This window comes from Cyprinodon tularosa, unplaced genomic scaffold (assembly GCF_016077235.1).
Source record: "Cyprinodon tularosa strain WSP-4 unplaced genomic scaffold, ASM1607723v1 ctg4, whole genome shotgun sequence".
Taxonomy (NCBI): domain Eukaryota; kingdom Metazoa; phylum Chordata; class Actinopteri; order Cyprinodontiformes; family Cyprinodontidae; genus Cyprinodon; species Cyprinodon tularosa.
In genome coordinates this window covers 1,971,336-1,998,808 of record NW_024039118.1, presented here as the reverse complement: position 1 = coordinate 1,998,808, position 27,473 = coordinate 1,971,336, and the positions used below count along the sequence as shown (strand labels likewise).

The 27,473-nt window shown below is 37.8% G+C and overlaps 1 protein-coding gene across 1 annotated transcript in view; it reads left to right on the top strand.

Moving 5' to 3' along the window:
- Positions 1-2,877: 2,877 nt before the first annotated feature.
- The window catches only part of plxdc2 (plexin domain containing 2), a 103,187-nt gene continuing 78,591 nt past the window's right edge, over positions 2,878-27,473 (top strand). The window contains exon 1 of the mRNA XM_038297928.1: positions 2,878-3,353. Coding sequence (XP_038153856.1) covers positions 3,266-3,353 — 88 coding nt within the window. The 5' untranslated portion in view covers positions 2,878-3,265. The remainder of the gene's footprint in view (positions 3,354-27,473) is intronic.

Sequence of the window (27,473 nt, the reverse complement as noted above, 5' to 3'; positions counted from 1 at the left end):
CTTTCAGTCTAGTTCTATAGGCTACACAATCATGGGGAAGACTGCTGACTTGACAGTTGTCCAAAAGACGACCATCGACACCTTGCACAAGGAGGGCAAGACACAAAAGGTCATCGCTAAAGAGGCTGGCTGTTCACAGAGCTCAGTGTCCAAGCACATTAATAGAGAGGCGAAGGGAAGGAAAAGATGTGGTCGAAAAAAGTGTACAAGCAAGAGAGATAACCGCACCCTGGAGAGGATTGTGAAACAAAATCCCTTCAAAAATGTGGGGGAGATTCACAAAGAGTGGACTGCAGCTGGAGTGAGTGCTTCAAGAACCACCACACACAGACGTATGAAAGACATGGGTTTCTGCTGTCGCATTCCTTGTGTCAAGCCACTCTTGAACCACAGACAGCGTCAGAAGCGTCTTGCCTGGGCTAAAGAGAAACAGGACTGGACTGCTGGTGAGTGGTCCAAAGTCATGTTCTCTGATGAAAGTAAATTTTGCATTTCCTTTGGAAATCAAGGTCCCAGAGTCTGGAGGAAAAGAAGAGAGGCACTTCATCCACGTTGCTTGAAGTCCAGTGTAAAGTTTCCACAGTCAGTGATGGTTTGGGGGTGCCATGTCATCTGCTGGTGTTGGTCCATTGTGTTTTCTGAGGTCCAGGGTCAACGCAGCCACATACCAGGAAGTTTTAGAGCACTTCATGCTTCCTGCAGCTGACCAACTTTTTGGAGATGCAGATTTCATTTTCCAACAGGACTTGGCACCTGCACACAGTGCCAAAGCTACCAGTACCTGGTTGAAGGACCATGGTATCCCTGTTCTTAATTGGCCAGCAAACTCTCCTGACCTTAACCCCTTAGAAAATTTTCTATGGGGTATTGTGAAGAAGAAGATGCAATACACCAGACCCAACAATTCAGAAGAGCTAAAAGCCACTATTAGAGCAACCTGGGCTATCATAACACCTGAGCAGTGCCACAGACTGATCGACTCCATGCCACGCCGCATTGCTGCAGTAATACAGGCCAAAGGAGGCCCAACTAAATACTGAGTGCTGTACATGCTCATACTTTTCATGTTCATACTTTTCAGTTGGCCAACATTTCTATAAATCGTTTGTTTTTATTGGTCTTCAGTAATATTCTAATTTTCTGATATGATGAATTTGAGATTTTCATTTGTTGTCATTTGTAATCATCAAAATTAAACAAAATAAACATCTGAAATATATGAGTTTGTATGTAATGTATGAATATAATATACAAGTTTCACTTTTTAAATGGAATTACTGAAATCAATCTACTTTTTCATGATATTCTAATTTTATGACCAGCACCTGTATAATGTTTAATTGGATTCAGCTCAGAATATTGGCTGGGCTAGTTTAGCAGCTTTATTTTCTTTCTCTGAAACTAATAAAGAGTTTTCTTTCCGTAAAAGTTTAAAAACAATCCACTGGACTTGGTTTCCAAGGTTTGAAGACGTTTCGCTTCCCCTCCAGGAAGCTTTCTCAATTCAAATGTCTGGATCTGCAGTGAGTTTGAGGCTTTATATATGACTTGCAGGGACATAATTTTCTCTTTACCCCATATAAGAAAAAAATCTAGTAATTCTGTATTTATCTTTAATGTCAGTATATTGCGGTGCATAATTAACCACAGGGTTTTTGTTGTCACGTAATTGTTTACATATAGAAAATTAAAATGTTAAATAATTTAGAACATTTCACTTGAGAGTATTACTGCTGCCACTGTCTGTATTATAGGGAGAAAATGGTAGGGGTGGCCAATGATCAGTGCTGTCAAAAGTACATAGGCCTACATTTGTTATTTTACTGTAGAAGTATAGATACTGCAGTTTAAAAACACTCTGGTAAAAGTTGAAGTATCAACTTGAGGTCTTTACTCAAGTAAAAGTGAAAAAATATGTGCTCCAAAAACTACTTAAAGTATAAAAGTATAAAGTAACCTTGAAAAAAAAAAATAGCCAGATGCCACTACAGTATATGAATCGAAAGCTCAATTTTTCGACTATTTTAAAAAAGTCTTTGAGATAGGGCCAAGGATGAGGGAGGTGTTGTTGGTCTCCGTCTCCATCTCCCGATACGCTCTTGCCTATGTCCGACCTTTCAGACATTTCAACATCTTTTTCTGAATCCTACATTGTAGCATGGCATGGATAATTCGCGTTTGCAGTTTGAAGAACACCTGCTTGCTTCTGATGATTTCCTTTAGCTAACCAATGAGTGTTTGCGTTATATGACTCATCCAATTCCACTAGTTTTCACCAGATGTGTATGGCGCCAATGATCTGCATTGGATGACGCACATGACATGAAATAAATATTTTTAAACATTAAACCGAAGCCTAGAGTAATGAGTAACTTTTGTTGTAAAAATGTGAGGAATAGAAAGTACAGATACTTGTGTGAAAATGTCATGAGTAGAAGTCAGAAGTAGGTGGAAAAATAAGTAATGGAGTAAAGTATAGATACCTAAAAAGTACTACTTAAGTACAGTAACGAAGTATTTGTACTTTGTTACTTGACACCTCTGCCAATGAATAGGTAAGGGTGGCCTGGCATGGTGGCCTGGCACGGTGCCGGAGCTAGATGGGGTGCCACTGGCACCCCATCTAGCTCCGGTCCTGGAAATGATAACAGCCACAAAATATTAAGGATTTTCTCAATTGACACCCAAAGAGAGTATTAAAACTCTTCATATGTAACCTTATATTAAAGAATTATCAGTCTGCAATGATGTAAAATAAAAGATGACAGGTTTGTCTCTACATGCGGGTTCGAAGGCGGGTGAAAGCCATTGGCTAAGGAGCTGATGACGGTGAAAGCGCACCGTGTTCTCCAGGAGCGCCTTCTTCTGCTGCCGGCTGCACCCAGCAGCTGGGACTTCAGCACCATGTGGAGCTGAGCTGCACCTCTTATAGCACTCACACTCCCTGCTTTCCAGATATCATCAGCTCTGCTTTGGTTCTGGGCGCGTCCCAGGAGCGCACAGAGCGGCACAAACTGGGAAACAAGAAGAGAGAGAGAGAAAGAGAGAGAGAGAGAGAGAGAGAGAGAGAGAGAGAGAGAGAGAGAGAGAGAGAGAGAGAGAGAGAGAGAGAGAGAGAAATACAACAACAGAAAAATCCTAACAGAGTTGAGTGCAGCGCAGACAGGTCTCCGCTCTTTACAACAGCAGCAGGCTGACTGCAGAAGAGTTAATGAAAAAAATCAAATCAGCGGAATAAAGAAAGCGAAAAAAGCCGAACTTGGATATGGCCGCAGTGAATGCGCTCAGGCTTCTCGTTGGAGTTGTTTTCTTGTTGCTTTGTGTGTGGAATATCCAAGCGCAGATCGGTGACGGTAAGAGCCCCCAGCCTTCACTCAGACCTGCATGCTCGCACTAATAATGCTTGGCACTAACGTGAAAATGACACAATTATAAAAAGACTGCTGGAATGTGGATTAAGTGCAGCGTATGGTAGACTTCAATAGCATTTGTACTGCAAAAAATATCCCTCATTGTTACTGCTTTATTTATTAAGATTAATAAATTATTAAACTAAACAAGTCTAATGATCTCCTAACTTTCACCTTGCATCATATTCTAATTTTCCTCATCTTCATTTCTTAATCCTTGTCATTTAATTGCTTTACTTTGCTTACTAGTTTAACTGGATCAGAGGTGCAGTATTATCAGCAATGTGTCTTAAGGTATAAGGGTGGTTGCCCATGGCGGCATAAATACATGGGGTGGCTCACATGCAAAGAAAATAAATAATGGAAAACCTGCCAGTTTTTGTTTTGATGCTGGTCATCCTCTCAATATCATCCTATGGATTTACTATTGCTCTATGGTTTTTCAGTTAACTAACAAAATAAAGGCAACTTTTGTAAGTCGTGGTTAACTTAAAGGTTTGACTATAAGTAAAGAGTTGATTAGCTTCCTGTGTGCTTTTCATGAGCATATTTGATATTTTTACAAAACACACTTTCTCAGAACCAGAAGTTGTTTGTAAATATTTAATAGGCTCCATATTTCTCAGTTAGGCAGAGCTAAAGGTAGTAAAAACAATGGCAGGTTGACCAACACTTCACTTTATACTTGTTTGATTGACAGTGAAAAAAGCTGCTAAGCATCATGGATTTGCTCACAGTTTTAGTGCCATCAAATGAGTAGCAATCACCAAATGCATAAATATACCGGCCTGGTCTAGTTGGAAAGTGTTATATTGTAATTTTGCAACAAAGACAAAAAGGGAAATGAAATGGTTCAGTGAGTTGCAGCTTTATTAACAATGTGGTCTTTTTTTAATATTAGACCTTTTACTTACTCTACCTTAGAAAATCCCAGCATCACATACAGTATTTAATTCAAAAAGTAAAAAAATATATAGTAATATAAATCTTTAACAAAACATTCTGCAGGCGCTACCATTAGTAATGCAGGTTCTGACATATTAAGTCACCTGATAAGAAAACAAAATAACAGTTAATTTATCGTTGGACAAGAGAGGTAAATACTTTTTCACCCAGGAACATGCACTTGGGATTGTTTTTACCTGTTGATAAACAAAGTCAACATTTCGAAACTGCTTTTTGAATGCACACAGCTTATCTGTCTGGTATAAACATTTGTTTGATGGTCTAAAATATTGAAGTGTGACAACAAAAGCAGAAAGAGAAGAATACTGTAGGGAGCAGACATGTGTTCCACAACACTTTAGGCATCACGCAGCTGCAACTTTTTATACACCAGAAAAAAAACAAACTGCATAGTTCAAGTACCTGCTCTCCTCGAGCCACAGGCGAAGAATGAAGCTGCATAGACCAGTAGTTCCCTCACAATCTTAGATCTTAAAAGTGTGATAACTTGGAGCCAGTATGGATTGTGCTCAGAAAGATGAGCTCTTGTTTTTATATTCCAGATAGCAGTCAGGGAAATTCTGTTCTGCTAACAGTGACTGCAGATTAAACTCACATGTGTGCGATGGAATGCCTCAGGGATGTGCAGGAATGTTTTGCAGACGCTCACACGAATGCATTTTTACACACAGTTGCAGAATAGACGGATTTGATTATTATAAATGGAGGAAATTTCTACTGCATCAACATGCACGAAAATAAACCCCTCTCCTTGGTGAGCTGGACGTATTTGTATGTAGGACAGTATTTTTAGATGCGTGGCGGAGGTGCTCCCCTTCTCATAGAATGACCTAAACTCCTGTGCAGCTGAATCAAGGAGCTCCCTACTCTTGCTCGGATAGGTCTTCATTAATAGAGCGAAATGACTTCTCCAAAATCAACCACTCTACAGGGAGGATTTAATGGATCATTCACTCCCAGGAAGCATTCAAACCCTTGGAACTGTGTCCTACCAGCTACCTTGCATTTATTAGTCATAAAAAGAACATCTGGCTTAAATTACACAGCATTCTGTGCATCTTTTCAGGTTCCATGCTATGCTCAGCAGTGGCACTCTCACAAATTTGGGCCGACTTTTTAGGTCAATTTTTGCTCCGTTGCCTTCCCCCTGAATGACAGAAAGAGATGCTCCACTACAAATTGGAGAGTGTTTGCTCATGCCATATGAGTGGAACGCATGGGAGAGTTTTAGCTCATTTAATGATGCGGTTTGATGTTAAAAGGTCTGTGTTGGAGGCTGTTAATGTGTGAGGACTGCAGCTGCATGTGGAATTTCCTTTCTTCACATTCTGGAGGAGGCTGAAAGAGGTTGTGGGCTGCTCTCTGACTGCAGCAGCATGGACTTCCAGAGCTCAGACGCTCTCCTCTTCATCCATCATACTGCCAGGAGCTGCCTCTGCAGTTTTACAGATAGACATGTGTTCATGGGTAGTGCGTGCAACATGTAGCTCTATAATGAGGACTCTAATGAAATACATGACATGAATTTAGTTGCTCCTGTTTTGTGCTGGTATGGGATGCTATGATGTTGTCACAGAAATAGAAAACCTAATTTAATTTAGTTTAAATTAAGCAGAATATCAGAATTATTCCCCCAACTATAAAGTAATGTTATGTTGATTGGTACAGATAAAGTCTTCCTGACTATGTCTCTAAGTGTTTGCCCACCTGTATAAGGGGTATTTCCCCCACTCTTCTCTTTGAATGATCTCGGCCTCAGTCGTCCTACATGTCTATGTCTAAATCAATGGCCATTTTAGTATTTTCTTGATATTTTAGTGTGATTGAATTCCAGACTGTTGGTAGGCCTCCAAAGGACACTTACAGGTCGCTTCCATAGCCACTCCTTTACTACCTTATCTGTGCGTCATGTTCACGTTGCAAGATAGATCATTGCTTTACAGTGAGGTCCAGAGCACTTTGGGGCAGACTTTCTTAAAGAAATACATCCAGGATGTACTTTATAAAAAAGACTGGAATAACTGTTTTCTCTCCCTAAATATGCTAAGCATACTAAACTACACTGTGTAAAAAGTTAATTGTTTATTTTTCCTACACTGCTTCCACCAGCCAACTTTTTTGCTGTGGATTTTTACATAAATTTGCCTTTTATTGTACTTTTAAGGTATATAGTGCATAATCTATCGAAAGACACAACTAAAATGCAGATACATATGGTGTTATCATATTGCTGTTCTGTTCTGAGCATGTCCGACGATAACATCAGACAATGGAAAGAAGTTAAATCGCATCCAATTCTCCCAGAAAAGTTGTTAAATATGTTTTTAAAGATGTAGTTTAGCATTCTTTGGAGATTTAAGGATAGACATATTTACTCTCAGTACCATTACTACATTATATACGATTACATGGATGAGTATCTGTTTGCACATGCACAAATACATTGATGGTACAGATCGTGCTTCGGGTACGGATAGTGCTGAACACACCTCAGTGACAGAGTCCTTGTCTTATGTAGTCTGAAAAGTTCTTTTTCGGTTTAGTTGGACCAGGTAACTCTTTTTTCTAGGTCCTAAAAGTGTTTTTCGGCAGGCTGTTTAACAGTACTATTAAACTGCACTGCATTGGTGTTTAATAGTAGGTGTATTGTGAATAGATGATATGACAGGATTACCCATCCCCACATTCAATGCTCACAAATATATCCTAACTCTGGTCCAGTTTACATACTGTAGTAAAGAGAATTTCTCTTTAAATTAAATTAATGTATTCAGATGGGAATCTAATCATACAGCCAGATTCACAGGCTATTAAATGCAATCAGGGGTTCTATAATACCATCAAATTTTATTGATCATAAGAAACCAACTGGTGAAAAGTTGTCTGAAGAAGCCTTGAGGCTTGCATTAAATCAGTGACTGGGGTGTAAATAACCATCACATGTAAAACGGAGAGCAGGGCTCATAAAACAGAGTTCTCATTAACCAGTTTTTTTGTTTTTTTTTACTGGATTTGTTACTGTGGCACAAATCAGAGCTTCGGTGCTGTTTAAACAGTATGACCTGCCTTTCAGCTTTGTTATCTTCACAGGGCTGGATTTTGCTGTCAGTCTACAGCTGCCTCTCACTGAGGATGATGGGGTTCTGTCTCATACAGGCTGTATTTACCTCAGGACACAGCTCAGTGGCTATTCTAACAGCTAAACCTTAATAAAAAGGAAGCACTTTATACACTTGCCATGGAGGCTCCCTGCAAAAGCAACTTTGACACCCGCTATCTTGCAAGACTACTTATACTTGTGACTGATGAAAGTATTCACTCCCCTTTCATGCTTCTTCTTGCCACAATTTTAATGCCATATGGCTGCACCTTTTATTCCACATTTTTTGTGTTTTCCATTAGGCTAAATTTTAAAGTTTTAGAAGAGCAAAACTTTCCTATCCAGAGATCACATTTCTTTCCCATTATTTCTTTTAAAACATCTCAGGCTCATTCCTATTGGATGGAGGATGTCTGTGATGTCTGTGCATCACTGTTCTAGCACCGATTTGGATTTAGGTCTGGGCTTTAACTATACCATTCTTACAAACAGATATACTTTGATATCAATCATTTCAATCTAGCACTGGAATTTCCTTTACCTCATTCTCCTTCCCCCTGTGACATTTTTTTGACATTGCAAATTTTCAAGTAACAGAATGAGTTAGCCTTCTTATTGGCCCTCTAAATGACCTCCTGAATGGAGCTGCCATGAATGAATGAACGGGGGGAGGTGTTTTAAGAGGGTGAGAGACAAGTAGGGGCAGCGGCGGTGGCGAGGTTCTTTGTGCCGCCCTGTATGCGGCGGCAGTGGGCCGTGCCATATCATCCTCCCCCCGATCCTCTCTCAGCAGCATGCAACAGCAGCACCAGGTTCCTGCATTCGTCACGCTTGGCCCTTGTCGCTTATCTCCCCGCCCCTTTCAGCTGAGAAAAAGCTCAACCCCACGGCTTTAGAGAGCTGAAGCACCACATTGGGTTCAATAGGCTGAGAGACAAAGAGCAAAGAGGCCACTAGTTAATGATGCCTAGGTATTTAAGCACTCATTTAGACTTTTTCTCATAGTGTTTACTTCGGTTCAGATGCTGTTGCAATGCTCTGTCTGTTTTGCAACTTCTTTCAGGCAATTGTCATCACTCTGGCATATTTTCTTTTGTCAGATGTTTTTGGTAAAATCAGAAAAGCTTAGTTATAATCAGAATAGAGACATTTTTTTTTTTTATCAAAAGAACAGGGCCTGTTATAGTTAAAAGAACAGATATTGAATTTAGCCACCCGGCAAATAGCTGACAGGCATTTTTCCACTCATATCAAACATCATGCTTTAGCTTAGATGATTGTAGAGCTGTCAGCAGACCCAAGTCTGCTCTTCTTTTTGACTGTCTAAAAGAAACTGTTATATCAGGAATACTAGGAACTGAGAGGTGGAATTGTTTTGTATTTTTAAGGTGGGTGGAAATTATTCATACTTTTTTAGATAGGCAGAGTTTAATGAAAACTGATTGGAGGAAGGATATATTTTTGTGTCCCTTATGTGACTTTTACCCATTAAAACCACAAATGTAGTTTTTGACGGTTTTTTTTTAAATACACTAATATAAAGTGGTGCCTATTTGTGAAGTGGAAGGAAGATCAAACATTACTTTTTCTTTTTTTTTTTTCTTTAGGAATAGAAATCTGAACATTTTTCCGTTTACTCCATTATCCCAAAATAAAATCCAGTACAATCAATGGAGTCCCATGCACGACTCCACAACTTCCTGAACTTAGGTCAGATCCTTTCTTTATCGTGCTGAACAGATTAATCCAGGTGTGCCTGACCTCAGTAACCATGACGACAATGGGCAGACACACCTGGATTAGTCACTTCATTTAGCATTTAAAGACAGGAAAAAAAGTAGTGTAGTATTTTAGAGACCCCATTGCCTTCAATGCACCGTTTCAGGAAATGTTCCCATAACAGCATCCCAACAGTTTAACATGGCAGCGGCAGGGTCATACTTTTGAGCAGGTTTTCTTCATTAGTGAAAGGGGAGCTGGTCAAATCTGACTGGAAGCTGAAGCTGTACAGGTTTTCTGACTGGGGCAGAGGTTCACCTTTCAGCATTACAGCAGTCCGAAATATACAGCCAAAGCTGGAATTGAACAATTTTAGATTGCAGCATGTTCATATATTCAAATGGCCCAGTCAAAATCCAGACTTAAATCCAATTAATTTGCAAGATGCTCTCCACCCATTCTCAAAGATCCTGACATGTTTTTGGAACAAAAGTATGACTTTTTTGTGACTTTCCAACTTCTCAGGTTTGTATTTGTAATAAAAATCTAAAAACCTTCTATTTTCTGGCCATTATTTATTTAAGTTTGTTTCAACAACATCAAATAAAATATATGGTAGTTTGTTGATGTAACGTGATCAATTTGGATTCTAGGGATACCGCTATTGCAAGACATTGCATATAGTACTGGTATTCATTCATGAATAATATATGGTGACATTTCTTGTGTAAGAACAGGATTTTCTATTCAAAAGTTAAAGTGTAAACTTCTTAACTATTTCTTGACCTTTTGTCCCTTTTGTTAGTGTTTTTAGGAAAAAAAAAATATATTTTTTACTGTCCATAACAAAAAAAGGTAGACATTTGTCAACTGAGTTAGTTAAAAACACTGGGGCAAAACATTGGATCAAGAACTGGACACATTTTGTTGTGTGCAAGGTAGCCAAAAGCAACAATGTAAAAATAAAAACATATCTTTAAGTACAAGACTTGCTTGAGTACAGTAAATGTGGACCTTAATAAGAAGGTTGAGTGTTTGTCTTGCTCAATTGGGGTTTGATGACACCGAACTGTAAAGCCTAGACTCTTATAAACTGCCCTGAATCATGAAAGACAAGAAATGGGGCAGAAGTCAGATGTCAGAATCGGGTTTATTGCCATTGTTAGTGAAGAGGTTCACAACTAGGAATTTTTTGTGGTACAGTCGTGCAACATGAAACATATATGAAATAGTAAATAAAATTATAAAAATCTCTAAAAACACTAGGGTATAAGGCATGCAAAAAATATACTAATATATACACTTAGAGGTACAGAGTACTGTAGAGGTTGAAAATACCTATACATATATATATATATATATATATATATTGCAATTTATATTCCTAAATACATTTATTTTCTTTACAATAACAGATTTATTAGGCGTTCTCTTGTCTTTTGAAGTTAATCCAGCTTAAGTTAATGCCATTCTTATTGTCACATGTTCCTCCTTTGAGCCCTCTCTGAGCCAGTATGCTGAGAACCTTTGGACCTTTGAATCAAGGTTTAACATTTTTTTTATAAGTGTATTTGATCAGGGCCGTGCAGAGACCACTAAAGGGGCAGGTGCTCAAAAAAAAAAAAGGGCACATCTTATCGCATTTTAGGACAGAATATTAACAAAGTCACATAGCTTTCAGAGTTTAATGAACAATGATAAATTACAAAATTGTGAGACATACAATCAAAGCTAAGGGAAATCTCTACATAGAACATAGAACTATGCATATGTAAAATATTTTATTAGTAATTTCTTTCTGCAGGTCTATTTTCTTATAGGAAAGTATTACAATATTCAAACTTGCAATTTAGCCAAAGATGTAAATCAGAGCTGGACCACCAGACATATTTTGTCTTTACATAATTAAACTGTTAAAAATGCATACAAGGGCACAATGCAACCTTTTAGTGTACTGTAATCTATAAAAAGAATGTCTGCCTGGTTTGCTGTACTGACAGTGGAGATGGAGACGGTCCATTCAGAAAAGCAGAGCTGCTGCATCAAACTTTAACTTGGAACTGCAGAAAAAAAAAGAACAAAACAAACATTTTATTAATGCATGTCACCATGAGAAAAGCCTACTCTGTTTGTGTCTTAGTGTATTTTGTAAGTACCTATATACATTTTCTTCAATCTTTCCTCTTCGTTTTTTTTTGTCAGTTTCTCTTTTCTTTTTTTCCTCATTGTCTCATCTTTTCTGTGTTGAGTGAAGGTCAATGTCTTATTTATTTCAGTCTCTTGCCTTTCTTTTTCCCCCAAACTAAATCCAAGATTATGATCCAAAAACTTATTTTCCGTCATGGTGATTTAACTGTTTAAAAACAAATGTCCAACTTTTAAGCATTTTTGCTATTTTTGTTCTCTTTTGTTCACAGCAGCAGTTTTCTGTTAGCCATGTCTTTAAAAATGTTAATAACCTCATTGTGAATGATTGGCACATCCTTCTTGATTGCCAACAAAAGAAGGTCTGACAACCGATCCTCCTTGCAGTTTTGTTTTCACCAGCTTCATACATTATATCTATCATATATCTATCATGGTAGTTCTGGATGAGTTCTCCTTTAAGATACATTTACCTAACGCTAGAATAAATGAAATGTACATCATGCAGCAAAGGAAATTAGAAAATCAGACATACGGTATATCCATTATGGAGATGATAGGTTTTTGACGGGCGATGTGCCCCTATTGCATAAGTAATACTGAAGAATGTCCTACTATCATTAACGACACAGGGAAGCTTTTTAGTTATCTTGCTTTGCTAGCAAAGTCATTAGCTAGCAGCTAGCTCATAGCACAAGAACAACAGCCTAATGTCTGTATGATAAAAATACTGAATCGATAGATAAGAACAAATGGTAAATGGTAAATGGCATGTACTTATAAAGCGCCTTTATTCAAGTTAGGAGATTTGACCAAAGCGCTTTACACTACATTCATTCACCCATTCACACACACACTCACACACTGATGGTGGCAAGCTACAAGAACAGCTTTTCCTCACCTGGCTGTCTCCTCCTGCTCAGTAGTTCTTCAGAGAAAGGCGTGCCACGTCCTATACTTTCCTCCGTTTAAACCGCTACTCTTTGCTAAAGTAGAGAAATTATACAACGTTCAAAGTTTTCCATTGTCTGACAAGTAGGAAGCCTACTCCAGTATTTTCCCCAAAAATTATGTTTTTTAATTCACAAAAAAACTGTTCTGTAATCATTACATACATGTGTCAAATAAAAAAAAAAAAAAAAAAGAAAAAAAAAAAATTTAAAAAAAAAAAGGGCACATTGGGATCATGGAGCAAAAGGGGCAGGTGCTCAAGCCCCCTTAGCCCCCCCCCCCCTCTGCACGTGCCTGTATTTGATTGTAGGCTCTAGTAGAATTTAGTTCATGATTTAATTATCAAATAAATGTCTTAGGAGGGTTTAATATATGTATATGCTTGTCTCACACTAGTTAGTGGCTGTTTTTGAAAAAACAAAGACTTTACGGTCACACTGCTGAATTTAATTTGTTGCCTGACCTAAAAAAGTCACCTGTTTGTCATTCTGTGGTGCTTTGGGTTCCTGTTCACTTAAACATCCCAGGAAACAAACAATGTGAGGCAGTGATTAAGTAATGCATTTATAGTAGAGCTGTTTTAAAATGCAGGAGCTCCCTTTCTTCTATCTCACTGATTTCTAAAGCATGCATAGATCGTTAGTAAATGGATTTAATTTGAGGTATGTAGCAATCCCAGTTGCTCTGCAAATTAGCAATACTGTTTCGATCCTTGATGACCTTTTTTGGATTTCCTACACCAAAATGCAGCAAAACAGTTAAAGACTAGATGTGCAAAATCGATTTAAAGCAGCAGACCCTTAAAGATGACCGAAGTGCTGACATGCCTTTCTCACAAGGGCAATGTTACAGGGTGTCTGGGCATGTCAAAAAAAGATAAGGTGTTTCATTGGTAGAGAAGCCATCCAGCCCACCCTGCAGCAGGCTTTGTGTTCTGAAAGCAGCAGCGAATTGGCTTTGTCCCTCCCAGACAAGTCTCTCTGGGTTGACGGCATACTTCTACATGCGTCGCACTGTTCTCACACTTGGCCTCTGTGTTTGCCTATCTTTGAGTCCCCATGCTGTTGTTTTCACCCCTACCAGGGCAGCCTAGATTGAAATTTGATGGGAACATCACATTTTTAATCTTCCAAGCTCGGAGCTCTCAAACCAAAATATTTCAAGCTCCCTTGCAGGCTTAGTAAGAATGAAACAAAGAAGAGCCTGATACCTGCTCTGATTACTCTAAAATGATATTGCATAAGTGGCAACATACTATAAGTGAATACTATGTGGATGTAAAACTTTATTTAAATTTATTATCCAGCCCTATTCAACCAAAGAGCCCAACCCAAACCCTGACTTGATCATGTTTGCCAACTCTACTTTGCAAATTCTCTCAAGCAATCAGATCACAAAAAATGTCTTGTCCACAGCAAGCTACAGATGAACTCAGAGATTGTCTGGAAGATTAAAATCTGGACTCAGGGTACTGCACTCCAAAGATTCTTATTTCATCTCATTTTGTCCCGAGTAAACAAAAACAGTGCTTGTTTTGCTAGTTTCATAGTAACTTGTGCACATCTAATTTTTCATTTTACCCAGTTTTATTTTGCACCTATGTATCTGCTGGGTGTTAAGACCTCAACCACCACAGAACTGACTGGTATCTAAAACAATTCACATATTCAAACAGGCAAATCAGTATAACAATCAACTTGTTTCTCAGAGCATGATTTATCTGTGCTGAAAAGCTCCAAGTCATTCAGGCCTCATTGCCAAATTATCTTAATCTTTAGCTTTTTCTTTAGATGCCCAGTCGGACCTTTGGTGGTCTAATTTGTTAATATTGCTTCTAGTTAGAAAAGTCATATTGGTCCAAACAGAATATTATTGACCTGATTTTTTTTAAGCGTTTGCTTCCAAACTATAGACAATGTTTTTCAAAGTAGGGATTATCCCAGCTTCTGTAATTTATCTCCAGCTGTCGGTGGGCGAGAGTCGGGGAACACCCTGGACAGGTCGCCAGTCCATTGCAGGGCAACATAGAGACAAGCAGAACAAACAAGAAATTCATGCACACACTCACACCTAAGGAGAAATTAGAAAAGCCAATTAACCTAACAGTAATGTTTTTGGACTGTGGGATGAAGCCAGAGTACCTGGAAAGAACCAGCGCATGCACAGGGGGAACGTGCAAATTCCATGCAAAAAGACCCCGGGCTAGAAATCAAACCCGGAACCTTCTTGCAATGCAGCAGTCCTACTCACTGCTTCACAAAGCAGCCCCCTCTAATTATCCCTCCATGTACTTGCAAAGTTGAAAAATATATAAACGAGTTGTACGTTGTATTTGCATAATCTGCTAAATAATTAAATAATCAGATAGCAAAAGGTTCATTAAAGAAGACACTTTGTGAAATCAAACCAGGTGAATCTAAAACATTTCCACTTGAGGAGTTCTGGATAGAGCATATTGATAGACAAAAAGGTGTTTTTTTTTATCTTACATGCAAATTGTTTACATATTCATTTTACAATTTTGGTATAATTTCTGCTCAATGTAGGTTGCTCTGTCAGCTAAAGACATATTTTATAGTCTCACTTCAACTAATGGTTAATTGATTACTAAATTTAGTTGACGGGATTTCAATAATTGATTAATTGATAATTTTTTCAGCCCTATCATTTAAAGGACAAAAATGCATTTTTCTATCATGATTAACAGTTTTTTTTATTATTTATTAGCCTTCTTATTATGTATTTAGCATGTTAAGTACAAAGGCCAACACTTCCAGCTTTATGTGCCCTTTCAACGATTAGTCTGTGAATGTTGTACAGTTTTCAGACAATGATTGTAGAGATGTGCCATGCTCCTCAGGCAGACTATGTGTTTTTCGCTGCTGTAGGTCTAACATTTCTGCCTTTGTTGCTTTGCCCAGAAAGTGTCCTGGCATACTCTGTCCAAAGATCTCTCATTCTCCACGAAACTTATCCTGACAAACAACAGGCATGCCCCAAAGCAACTGCTTTCAGAGGTCCAAGCACGCTGCGATCAGCTACTGTTTGAAATGAAAAGTACAGAGTTGCCAGGATGGTTCTGAGCATGGAATCGCAGAGATTTAAGTCGGTACCAAAGTTGTTTTTTCTATGCCACCTTGAATCCACAGACAGAAGGAATCTGTAGGATCTAACATCTCTCTTTGTGTGTTCTTCAGCGTGTTCCTCTTCTATGTGAAGGCTTGCTTTGGTATAGAGGGGAGAAATGTTTTAATTGTTGAAACACAAATAAGGAACAAAAAAAAAAAAAAAAAAATCGCCATGGTTGAAATTCATTGGCTTGTCTGTAGAACCATGCATAACTAGGCATGATTTGTCACTGTGTTGGCTGGATGGAGAATAGTCATCATTGTTCTTTTTGATGCTAATTTCCTGCTTGAATTAGTCACAGGGGTTTAATGGAGATTAAACAGTTGTACCACATCTGCCAAGCTGGCCATCACATACTGTAGTCCTTCAGAAATGAGCACTGCCAGGAATTGGTGGATAAAATATTTTTTTGTAAGGAAAGAGCCAAGGTTTCTTGAGGTCAGGGTGGGACCTTAGTTTGGACCGCACACACTTGGATGAGATTTTACCAGCTGTTTTCCAATCTTTGCTCTGCACTCCTGGTGAAGCTGTAAACAGAAGCCCAAATTGGCTGGTCAGGTGCAGTTTAGGATGGATGGATGGATGGATGGATGGATGGATGGATGGATGGATGGATGGATGGATGAATGGATGGATGGATGGATGGATGGATGGATGGATGAATGGATAACAGTTTTGTCAAGTATTTTCTCAGTGTTTAGCCCCATCTTCCTTTTTGTTCCGCTGATCTTTCCCTAGAAAAGGCTAGCATAATGCTAAACTATCCATGTTTAACAGCCAGAATGGTTTGCTAGATTCTCATTAAAATATTCAGCATCTTTTGTTTAAATGTATGTTTTCACCATGGCTTTCCTGTTTACACTTTTTCACTAAAGCCAGATTTCTAGATGCACAACTAATGTTGGCTGTGTGAACAGATTCTCCCACATATGCTCTAGATTGGTGCTGTTCCTGCTGTAATACCATGGCTACTTCCCAGGTTTAAACTCTACTTCTAAAAGAACTTTTCCTGCAACAGTGTTTATCACCAAAAGAAAAGAAAAAAATGCCGAACAGATTTACTTTACTTATACTTAAAAAGGAAAAAAGGTAGACAAAGACCACTGATTCTGCTTAAATCCACCTAAGGTGCTCACATCTTTGTTGCTTCACTCATTTTTACCTGCAGAGAGCCATTCCCAGAGCTCTGCACAAAAAAGGGAACAAAAGCTGGCTTTGAGCCTTTGGGGTGATAAATTGCAAGGTGTATGAGCCATCTTTGTGTGGCTGCAGTGTAAAAGGAACAAACTGGGTAGTACTTCTCATTTTCTGCCAAGGTAACAAGAAACTTAGAGCTTAATTGTGTTTTTTTTTTGCACAGCTCCATTGAATGCTGCATCATAATAACAACAGAAGTATGGGGTGGGGTGTCTGTACATGTTTTAGGATTCAGAAGGCAAAAACACATCTTTAAAAAAAAAAAGAAAAGCACAGAACTAACTGTTTGGAAGTCTTGGTCTGACGCTGTAATAGATAGCCGTTTTTGTTGTGGGTATTGAAGGATAAATACTCCTCAGAATGTTTTGCATTTTTCTTTCCAACCTTCTTTTTCCTCTGTGACACAAATGACAGTTTGGGTGCAGGATGAGAAAGTAGGAGGACGGCAGTCAGTATTTTTCTTCTTTTTTTCTCTTGTTTCTGAGCATGTCATGTTTGCTCAATGAGTGTCACTAAAAATGAATGCTTTTATGTTCTGGACCAATTCTGCTGAAGTACTTTGTCATCTCTCCAGGAGTCCTGAGCCTCTTAGAAAGTGAAAACAATGTTTGTTATGGTTTGAGAGGATGTATCATGTAGCTGTAATTGACTCCAAGTGAAATACTTTTGTCTGCTTTGTCTGAGAACTTCTCAGTTCTATGACGAGGAAATTAGACGGAGTGGTTTCATATTGAATTGAGTTGGTGTTTTATCAAAAACTAGTCAGTCAGAATTAATAATTTACAATTTATGTTACATATGTTCATCAACAGGCATGTCACATTTAAATTTTTTTTATCATGTTTGAATAAAATAGCAACAAAGACATAAAAAATAATAATTTTGAATTTTAAGGATAGATTATACATTGGATGCATAGATCTGGTCACGTTCCATAGATAACTTTTCCTCAATTATTTATAAATGTTTTAAATGTTCTTCATTAATGTGTTACACAATGAACTGTGCGGCTCAAATAACAAATCAGAGTTTTCATCTACAGTGAGTAAGAACAAAATAATAGTTAAATAAAATCCAACCTCAGTTATTTCTTCTCAGTTTTGTGATAAAGTTGATCTGCTTTGTAGGAAATTAAATAAGATAAATATTTAACTGGCTTTATCTTTGAATTAACCAACAAATGTTTACTTTAGCTTTCCAGGCCTTCTCTGCATAAATTAAGCAAATGCAGTCAGCCAACCTACGCAAAGGCTCTGAGGCTGAAAAGCAGCATCCAAATCCCTTTTTGTCATTTTGGGAAAAAAAAAAAAACAACAACAAAAAACTGACTTTACTTTTGACATAAGTGTGTAAAAAGCTTTTTGTTAGCCAAAAACCCTGCCATAGAGCTGGCAACCCTTTTAGATCTTTTAAAAAGTTTTGAAAACATTATATAATTATATCTGCTGCAGTGCCTGGTTCATGAGTATAGTTTCATATCAGGTCTGTTTAAATATTCTAGCTAGGTTTTATCAGTGATCAGCAAATCTTATCCAGCATTCACGTAGAATCAATCATGCAGTAAGATTTGAATCAATCCTTTTACCTTAACCCTTTTTCCTATTGCTAAGCTTTGAAATCAGAGCTTCACATGATGCACAGAACACACTTAAACTAGAAGATGATATAATTGAACACATTTAAAAGAAATTAGATGCTCTGGGGAACAACCGCTTAATGTACTGTATGTACAGCTTTGACAAGCTTGCCTATTTTACGACAGTTTGAACCAATCTCTTCTTTTAAACCCTTATTTCTTAAGGGCCTATTTTTTGCCTGAACTTGCCTGCTGCCCTCAGGTTTGATTTTTTTCCAACACACATGCATGCAGGTGTGGTGAGACCAGCTCCACTTCTGTGTCTATGTCTCGGGGCAGACATGCAGTGACAGGACCCTGCTGAGAAATGACATAATGCACACTATAAGGCTGAAATTACCTTGACAAAAAGTAATGAAAGGTTCCAACACCCTGAATGCCCCTGTTAGGATCTGGATTGATGGGGAGAGGTAATCTGACCTGTCTTTTGGGTGACTGTGTTGATAAAGCAGCATCACTAAGATGATTGTTGTTGTAGTAATTTATTGTATGCTCAGAATCGGGTCCTAGAATTTATTTTTCTTTCTCTCATCTGTCGTCCTTAGTAAGCTATCATACAACATACTTCCTCTCGTTCCATATAGAAATATATTGCAATATATATCACTATATATTGCAATATATTTCTAAGCTATTAAAATTAAATGTTTAATGTTCAATTAGGATATCGATCATTAAGTTATTTTGGTATCCATGTTGTTTGGGGTTTGAGTCAATTTCCACTTTGACTGCCTGAACTACAGATACAGCGCTATCAGCGTTGGTGAAGAGGTAGCCCATTTCCCCTCATTGCTTTTGGTAAAAATTTTTGTTTTTATAAATCGATTATAAGGAATTGAAAAATCTATATTATATCAGGCAGCTGAAAATCACAATATATCAACAAATCGATTTTTTCCCACACCCCTAAATAAAAGACACTTGTCCACAATCCAATTTCTTCTAACCACATCTTACAAGTAAGATCAAATGAGATGAAAGAAAATCTCTCAAGCTCAATTTTAAAATAATGCAATTTCTTTTCAGAAATAAGAAAGTTATAATAAAAGATATGTTGTACTACTGAGTATTTACTGATCTTAATCAGGTGCATTTACATCGAACATAAACACAGCAAACGTTCCGAGTGCTTCACCTGCCACTGAATGCTTGAAATTCTGCCTTGTTCTGTTAAACAATCTACTTGAAAGTTTGGTAGGCTAGCTTCACCGTGTCAAATATAAGGAAGCTCCTAAACACTTGCCATTTCCTTCTGTCGGTTCAACTGATGTTGGCGCTGTGTGTGATACGGAAAGCCAGAAAATACTCTCGGCATCAGGATCTCTGGGTCCAACAGATCTGCTCCAGGAGCTACAGTTGGATGTTTGCCTCCAACAGTTCTTCTATGTCTACTGCAGTCCAGTTCTGATTCTTTCTATCTGCATTTCCACAACACCTATCGACGTTCCGCTTCTCTCTGATCGCCCAATTTGCATCATTTGCATTGCACAAAATAGGTCCTTTGCATCTCCTCCCATTAATTTGCTCCACCAGGCATCTTCGGAAAGGGATACAGTGTAAATACCTCGCTCCCCTCACCACACTTACATTTGTTATGAATGACTTTAAAGTTCATCATGTTTTTTTGTTTTTTTTATCTTTACAAGTTTCAGTTCAGTGAGACTTCGTGGAAAGCAACTATAAACACACATGATTAATTCATACCAAAATAATCCTCTCAATTTGGATTTTGGGCTGGAATTTGACTAGGGTGTTTTTTGACTAAAAAAATACTTAAAATCTAAATGCTTTCATTGTAGCTATGGTTGTATATTTGTTTTCCAGTGCTATATACCCATAGCTTCTCCTCATAGTGTCTTCCACTTTGTCATAAATAAACAGAAACATCTGCAACACCTTTTATTAACATAGTTTCAGGTAAGCAGAGCCCACGCTTACATCCTACATTGATGTCATGTATTCTGAATTTTCCTACAGATGGCTTGTTTATGTCTAACCCTTATTTTTTTTCCACTTCTCCCATTTCCCTCATCTGCTCTTAGCAAACATTCTTTCTCCTACATTGAGAATTTCTGCAGTTTTACCAGGATAATATGTATTTTATTCCTTTAAACATCAGGTGATAAATACAAACTACTGTGAAATATGAAAAGATTATGATTTTTAATGATGCAGTTTTGTCAGAGAGAAGCCTGTTTGAGCTAATTGGGAGATAGAAGGAGCTAAATACAGAATAATAGCAAAAAACACCACAAAATTCTTCAGACTACGGTTGAAGGACATTGACCCTCAATAAACAGCTTAGGTTACAACGCAGTGGATTAGATCTAAGCATAATCATTTGTTTTGACCGGGCTTTTGATATTTTCAAAAGAAGGATGAGCGAAACTGTGAAGCTTTGGTAGACATAACCCATAAGACGTGGAGCTGGAATCTTTGTGAATTATGTTACAGCAAAAGGCTGAGTACTTATGTATGCAAAACTTTTTAGATATTTGCAGAAAAACATATGCACTCCTTTAAAAGAAAAATCAATAAAATACAGTTGATCCACTGTGAAACTGCACTTTTGCAGGCATTGCAGTGTCTAACTGGGAAAAACTTTTTTAATGAATTCGAAATTTTTTCTTTTCGTTATGACTGCTACATAAATGCAGCCATCGTCAGATAGCTGTCTGAACGTTTCAAAGCCCCAATGCGACCCACATGCACAGAAAGACAGTGAAGACATTACCCAGCAGCGCACTGTTTGCGGAAATGATAACAAATGTTGGCATCTCAGTTATTATAAGTTGTCGAAGGTATTATGATCGAAACATAAAAAGACAAAGAAAGAGGGAAGCGTGCAGAACTATTTACAATATGTTTTTGTGGAGCTGTGCCTGAGAGGAGTCCGTATGAATGAGTAGTACGAGCTTGGATGATAAGATGAAATGGGACATGAACTCAAATTCTTTGAAAGCTAATAGTTATGTATCATAATTAGGCTCTTCTGATTTCTATGAAGAGACGGATATATACTTAACCTAAGGGTCTTCATGCAGTTTTACCCAGAGCTATTCATACAGTATAAAGTCTTGGAACAGATTTATACTGTTGAAACATACCTCTAGTGGCCCACAGAGGTTAAAGTTATGAAAGCTCAGGTAAAAAAAAAAAATCAGTATATTAGATTTTCTTGCTCATTCTGTTTGATAAAACCTGATGTAATGGATTGAAAGAGCTTTAAGTGAGTCTATCCTGAAAATTCTTGTTTTCATTACGCTTAAATCAATAGATTAGATTCGACCTTCTTTCGTAAAGGGTTTTGTGTCAGAGAATGATGATATAAAAGTTATATAGGCAGATTTAATGCTATTTTCTGCAGAATATGAATGCTACATTTGGAAGAAGACCAAACAAGATGCTTGCTGATGTGTTGCAGTGTGTCTCTGCCAGCCTGAGATGGTATATTAATGCTGCAGTTATTTTACTGGATAGCTAAAGTCTTTGACTATCCTTTGAAAGGACAGATTTGTTCTCCAGGTGTTCTAGAAAAGGTTAAGTAATTGCTAAATTTGCAGTCTAAATGAGTTTCATTATAATTTTCTGACATTGACAGATTTTTAATTCCTTACCTTTAGGAATTGGAAATGATCAAAAGAAAAAGGAAAAATGAATGCTGGCGTCAGTAGTCTGCCTCATGTAGTGAATTGCACTGACTCCCTCCTGAATGTCCCAGAGTAACTGAACCTGTTTGTTTTTACCTGCCTCCAGCACTTTCTCTTGTCTCCTGCAAGTCATGTGGTGTGAATTTGGTGCATGTACAGTGGTTTTTCAGCTACAGTACAGCAGCTTGACGAAATAGCACAACATTCAACCTGTCAAGGTCTTTCTTCTTTTATTTACACAGTTCATGCTTCATACAGCCGTATCTTAACCCACAGTAAACCTTTCAAAGTGCTTGTGTATATTTAAATTTTTTTTCCCTTTCTTAAAGCCTACTGTATGAGATGTAAAATCAACAGTGAGATCGGTGAGATTTTGCTACCAGTTTCAAAGCAACACTGTGTTTGCTCCGCCTGATATTTCTTAAAAATTCAAAGGGTTTCTTTTTGTATCGCTGCAGGGAAATTTTAATCCATCATTTTTTTTCTGTTTGCTTGCAAGGTTTACAAAGTTCACGGCCATGCTTTACCCAATCTATCGTGCACCACATTCCAATCTTAAACAAGATCTGAGGAAAAGCATAACCTCAAACAAAGTATTAAATCAATGTTTTCCCATTGATATACATAACATAAATCTTGGAGACCTCTTGATAAAGCTGCTGTATGTAATAAAACTAGTTTCTTTACATTACTACACACAAAGGAAGCTTTTATATAACACTGAAATCTCTCTATTCTAAAAATAGATTTGTGTAGCCCATTGGGAAAAATGGTTTGAGAATCATTTTCAAATAAAGACTGAATTAATAGTTCCTCAAAGTCTATTGCTGTACTGTAACTAGCAAGATTTGTGCTAAAACAGCAGCCTGTGTGTATTTTTTGTACTTTACTGGAGCAACTTAATAAACACAAAGAAGCTGCCCAGTGAAAAAAACATTGTGTGAATGTTAGGCTGTGTGTGTACTTGCCTAGTATCGGAAGGGTAAACTGGAAGAAAATACTAGAAAAATATTTTATGTAATTTAAATATGATGCATATGCATTCTTTGCTAGAGTTTTTTGGTGGAAAAGAGAAAAAAATTATTGGATTTAGTTTAATAGTTAGATTCTGACAAGGCTCAGAACAGAAGACCCAGTGTTCAAGGCAAGACAGACAGTGAGATTACTGAAAAAGCGTTTATTATAAAACAGTTGATCTGCAGTAGTAGCTAGGCTACTGCAGATGGCTAGGGCGTCTATTGTAGGAACCTCTGCAGAAAGGAAACACAGGGTAGTGACTGAGATAAACTGACAGAGGATGATTATGAACATGAGTTTGTAACTTGGTTTAACAGTTCAGTCCAAGCCCCAAGAATGAGGTAGGATCCAGCCTGTAGGCTGCCAACAAGATACGGTGGGCACCGCCCAGAGAGTACCAGATGCTGCAGCCCCGGAGGACAGAGAACTGGCAGGAGATCCAATCCAGGCAGATGAAGGGAAGCAGGATAATCCAGAGGATGAAGCCAAAGCCAGTATTGAGGGCGTGCTCAGGATTTAGAGTTAGGAGACCAGAACTCCAAAGAGGTTCGAGAGGGAAATCCAGGTCGGTGACAAGAAGCAGCTTAAAGTTCATGGCAGAATCCACCAGGAGTCCAAAAAAAGTTCAGGCAAACAGATCAGACGAGAACAGGCAGGCTCATTGGTTGAGAGGCAGAACAGGTCAGGATCAGGAAATCAGAAACCCTAAAGGGCTGGTTATACTCCTGCAGCAGTGTGTCACAGTGAGCTTGTCGCAGGTATGACGAAGACATTTTTGATTTATGCTCAATATTGAGCATGGTTCGCGCTATGTTTATTACACGCCACAAAGCAAAATGGGAAAATCACAAACTAGCTGTGGGTCTAGATATGGCCGAGGCGGTGAGGAAATGAGGGCAAGTCTGTCCAAGTATGGAGGGACATGAGGGCGAAAAAGAGCGGGGATCCAGGTGGGTCCCAGCGTTCTCGTGCACCTCGCTCTTCTAGCTGGTCCAAATTCATGAGTCGTTTTCCGCAATCACGGTCATACAAACAAAACAAGCTGGTAAGGTACCAAACAGGAAACGCATAGTGTAGAGCGGATGTCTATTTATCCGATCAGAGGCCTCCTGTCTGCGGCACTATCTGCGGTCACCTACAGTTTGGAAGAGGTGCAGCAGAGTGTCTGCGGAGGGGGCGGGGACGTCTCTATGAGGTGCCCCCAGGGACATAAATCAGAATTAACTTGCATATACACATATTAAATTACACTCTTCCATATAATATACTGAAAACCTCACACAAACACTAGTAAAAAGCTCTCACATAAACTAGTGAAAACATTGACCTCTTATATAATCTACTCAAAAGCTCTCATACAAAGTAGTGAGAACTGTTCATATAAACTGGTGAAAAGCTTTACCTTTCATACACACTACTAGAAAGCTTTCATATACACTATTAAAAAGCTCTCATATACACTACTAGAACGCTCTCATATACACTATTAGAACGCTCTCATATACACTATTAGAACGCTCTCATAAACACTATTAGAACGCTCTCATAAACACTATTAGAACGCTCTCATATACACTATTAGAACGCTCTCATATACACTATTAGAACGCTCTCATAAACACTATTAGAACGCTCTCATATACACTATTAGAAAGCTCTCATATACACTATTAGAACGCTCTCATATACACTACTAGAATGCTCTCATAAACACTATTAGAACGCTCTCATATACACTATTAGAATGCTCTCATATACACTATTAGAACGCTCTCATATACACTATTAGAACGCTCTCATAAACACTATTAGAATGCTCTCATATACACTATTAGAACGCTCTCATATACACTATTAGAACGCTCTCATAAACACTATTAGAACGCTCTCATATACACTATTAGAATGCTCTCATATACACTATTAGAACGCTCTCATATACACTATTAGAACGCTCTCATATACACTATTAGAACGCTCTCATATACACTATTAGAACGCTCTTATAAACACTATTAGAACGCTCTCATATACACTATTAGAACGCTCTCATATACACTATTAGAACGCTCTCATAAACACTAATAGAACGCTCTCATAAACACTATTAGAACGCTCTCATATACACTATTAGAACGCTCTCATATACACTATTAGAACGCTCTCATATACACTATTAGAACGCTCTCATAAACACTATTAGAACGCTCTCATATACACTATTAGAACACTCTCATATACACTATTAGAACGCTCTCATATACACTATTAGAACGCTCTCATAAACACTATTAGAACGCTCTCATATACACTATTAGAACACTCTCATATACACTATTAGAACGCTCTCATACACGCTAATAGAAAGCTCTCAAACACACTACTGGAAAGCTTTCATACACACTATTAGAAAGCTAAAATATATGGTCCCCCTCCTTTAATTTAGGCAAACATTGCTCAAATATCACTGAATCCAGATGGTTTGTTGTTGATGAAGAGAGGAATAAACACAGTTTAAGATTTGCAGCTAAATTAATTTGTTTCTATATTATGGAACTGCTATCAGGCACTTCCCATCATCTTATATCAGTAATAAAAAATTATAAATACAAATTTGGTATTTGGTGACTTGACTTTTATTTCTGTCAGGCTAAAGTGAAAAAACTTGGAAAGAGACTGATTCTCTTGGCGTTTAAAATAACAACACAAAACAGCATAAGAAAACCGCATTTATTTTTTTTATTTTACAATTTTGTAAACAACAGCGGCTGATTAAACTAAATGTCTCAACCTTGTATAATTTTACGACTTTTTATTTAACCTTGAAATGATCCGAAAGGCCTGGGAAATAATCAGATCCGCTTATGTGGCTGCAATGCGCGGCGCGCTCCCGACACAGGTGGAACAGATTTTCACATGGGAACAGAATTTCGCACAACACCGGAAAAGGATCTCTGTTGAAGCAAAAACATAAAAAATAAAGTCGAGTAATGCCCATGCTTCTGTGAGTTGTTTAGCGGATAGCTGAGCATGAATCAATAATTTTATTTGATACAATTTCGGCCGGAGATAGCACAAAATGTACGGAGCTAGCCAGAATGACCTCCGTTTAAAACAACTTCCGGTGTAATGACGGTCCTTCCTGTTTCACTGAAACACCTTCCGTTTCAACTGAAATCCGCTAATAGCTTTTCAGTAGTGTGTATGAGAGCTTTCTAGTAGCGTGTATGAGAGCTTTCTAATAGTGTATATGAGAGCGTTCTAATAGTGTTTATGAGAGCGTTCTAATAGTGTATATGAGAGCGTTCTAATAGTGTTTATGAGAGCGTTCTAATAGTGTTTATGAGAGCGTTCTAGTAGTGTATATGAGAGCGTTCTAATAGTGTATATGAGAGCGTTCTAATAGTGTTTATGAGAGCATTCTAGTAGTGTATATGAGAGCGTTCTAATAGTGTATATGAGAGCATTCTAATAGTGTATATGAGAGCTTTCTAATAGTGTATATGAGAGCATTCTAATAGTGTATATGAGAGCATTCTAATAGTGTTTATGAGAGCGTTCTAATAGTGTATATGAGAGCGTTCTAATAGTGTATATGAGAGCGTTCTAATAGTGTTTATGAGAGGTTCTAATAGTGTATATGAGAGCGTTCTAGTAGTGTATATGAGAGCGTTCTAATAGTGTATATGAGAGCTTTCTAATAGTGTATATGAGAGCGTTCTAATAGTGTTTATGAGAGCGTTCTAATAGTGTATATGAGAGCGTTCTAATAGTGTATATGAGAGCGTTCTAATAGTGTTTATGAGAGCGTTCTAATAGTGTTTATGAGAGCGTTCTAATAGTGTATATGAGAGCGTTCTAATAGTGTATATGAGAGCGTTCTAATAGTGTATATGAGAGCGTTCTAGTAGTGTATATGAGAGCTTTTTAATAGTGTATATGAAAGCTTTCTAGTAGTGTGTATGAAAGGTAAAGCTTTTCACCAGTTTATATGAACAGTTCTAACTACTTTGTATGAGAGCTTTTGAGTAGATTATATAAGAGGTCAATGTTTTCACTAGTTTATGTGAGAGCTTTTTACTAGTGTTTGTGTGAGGTTTTCAGTATATTATATGGAAGAGTGTAATTTAATATGTGTATATGCAAGTTAATTCTGATTTATGTCCCTGGGGGCACCTCATACGTCTCTGCATTCACCGCGACACACACGCAGACAACCTAGTTTCAAAGTAAATCAGCCTTAAGGTAACGCTGAAACGCTCTCACCACTGGCTCAAGAATCATCTGGCCTGAAGCAGGTTAAAACACATCAGCAGGAACAAGAGGGCTCAGTGATTGAGAGGCAGAACAGTCTTTGAAGAGTTCTAAAAATTTGTTTATTGTAATCATATTATTTTTGATGTTTTGTTAATATATTGTTGAAATATTCCTTTACAACATTTGCCAACAATTTATTGTTTTTTACATTCAAATATTGGATTTTGTAAGAAATGTAATACCACAACTTACTTTTGTAATTTTAGCCAGATCAATACGGGACAATAAGTTGCAAC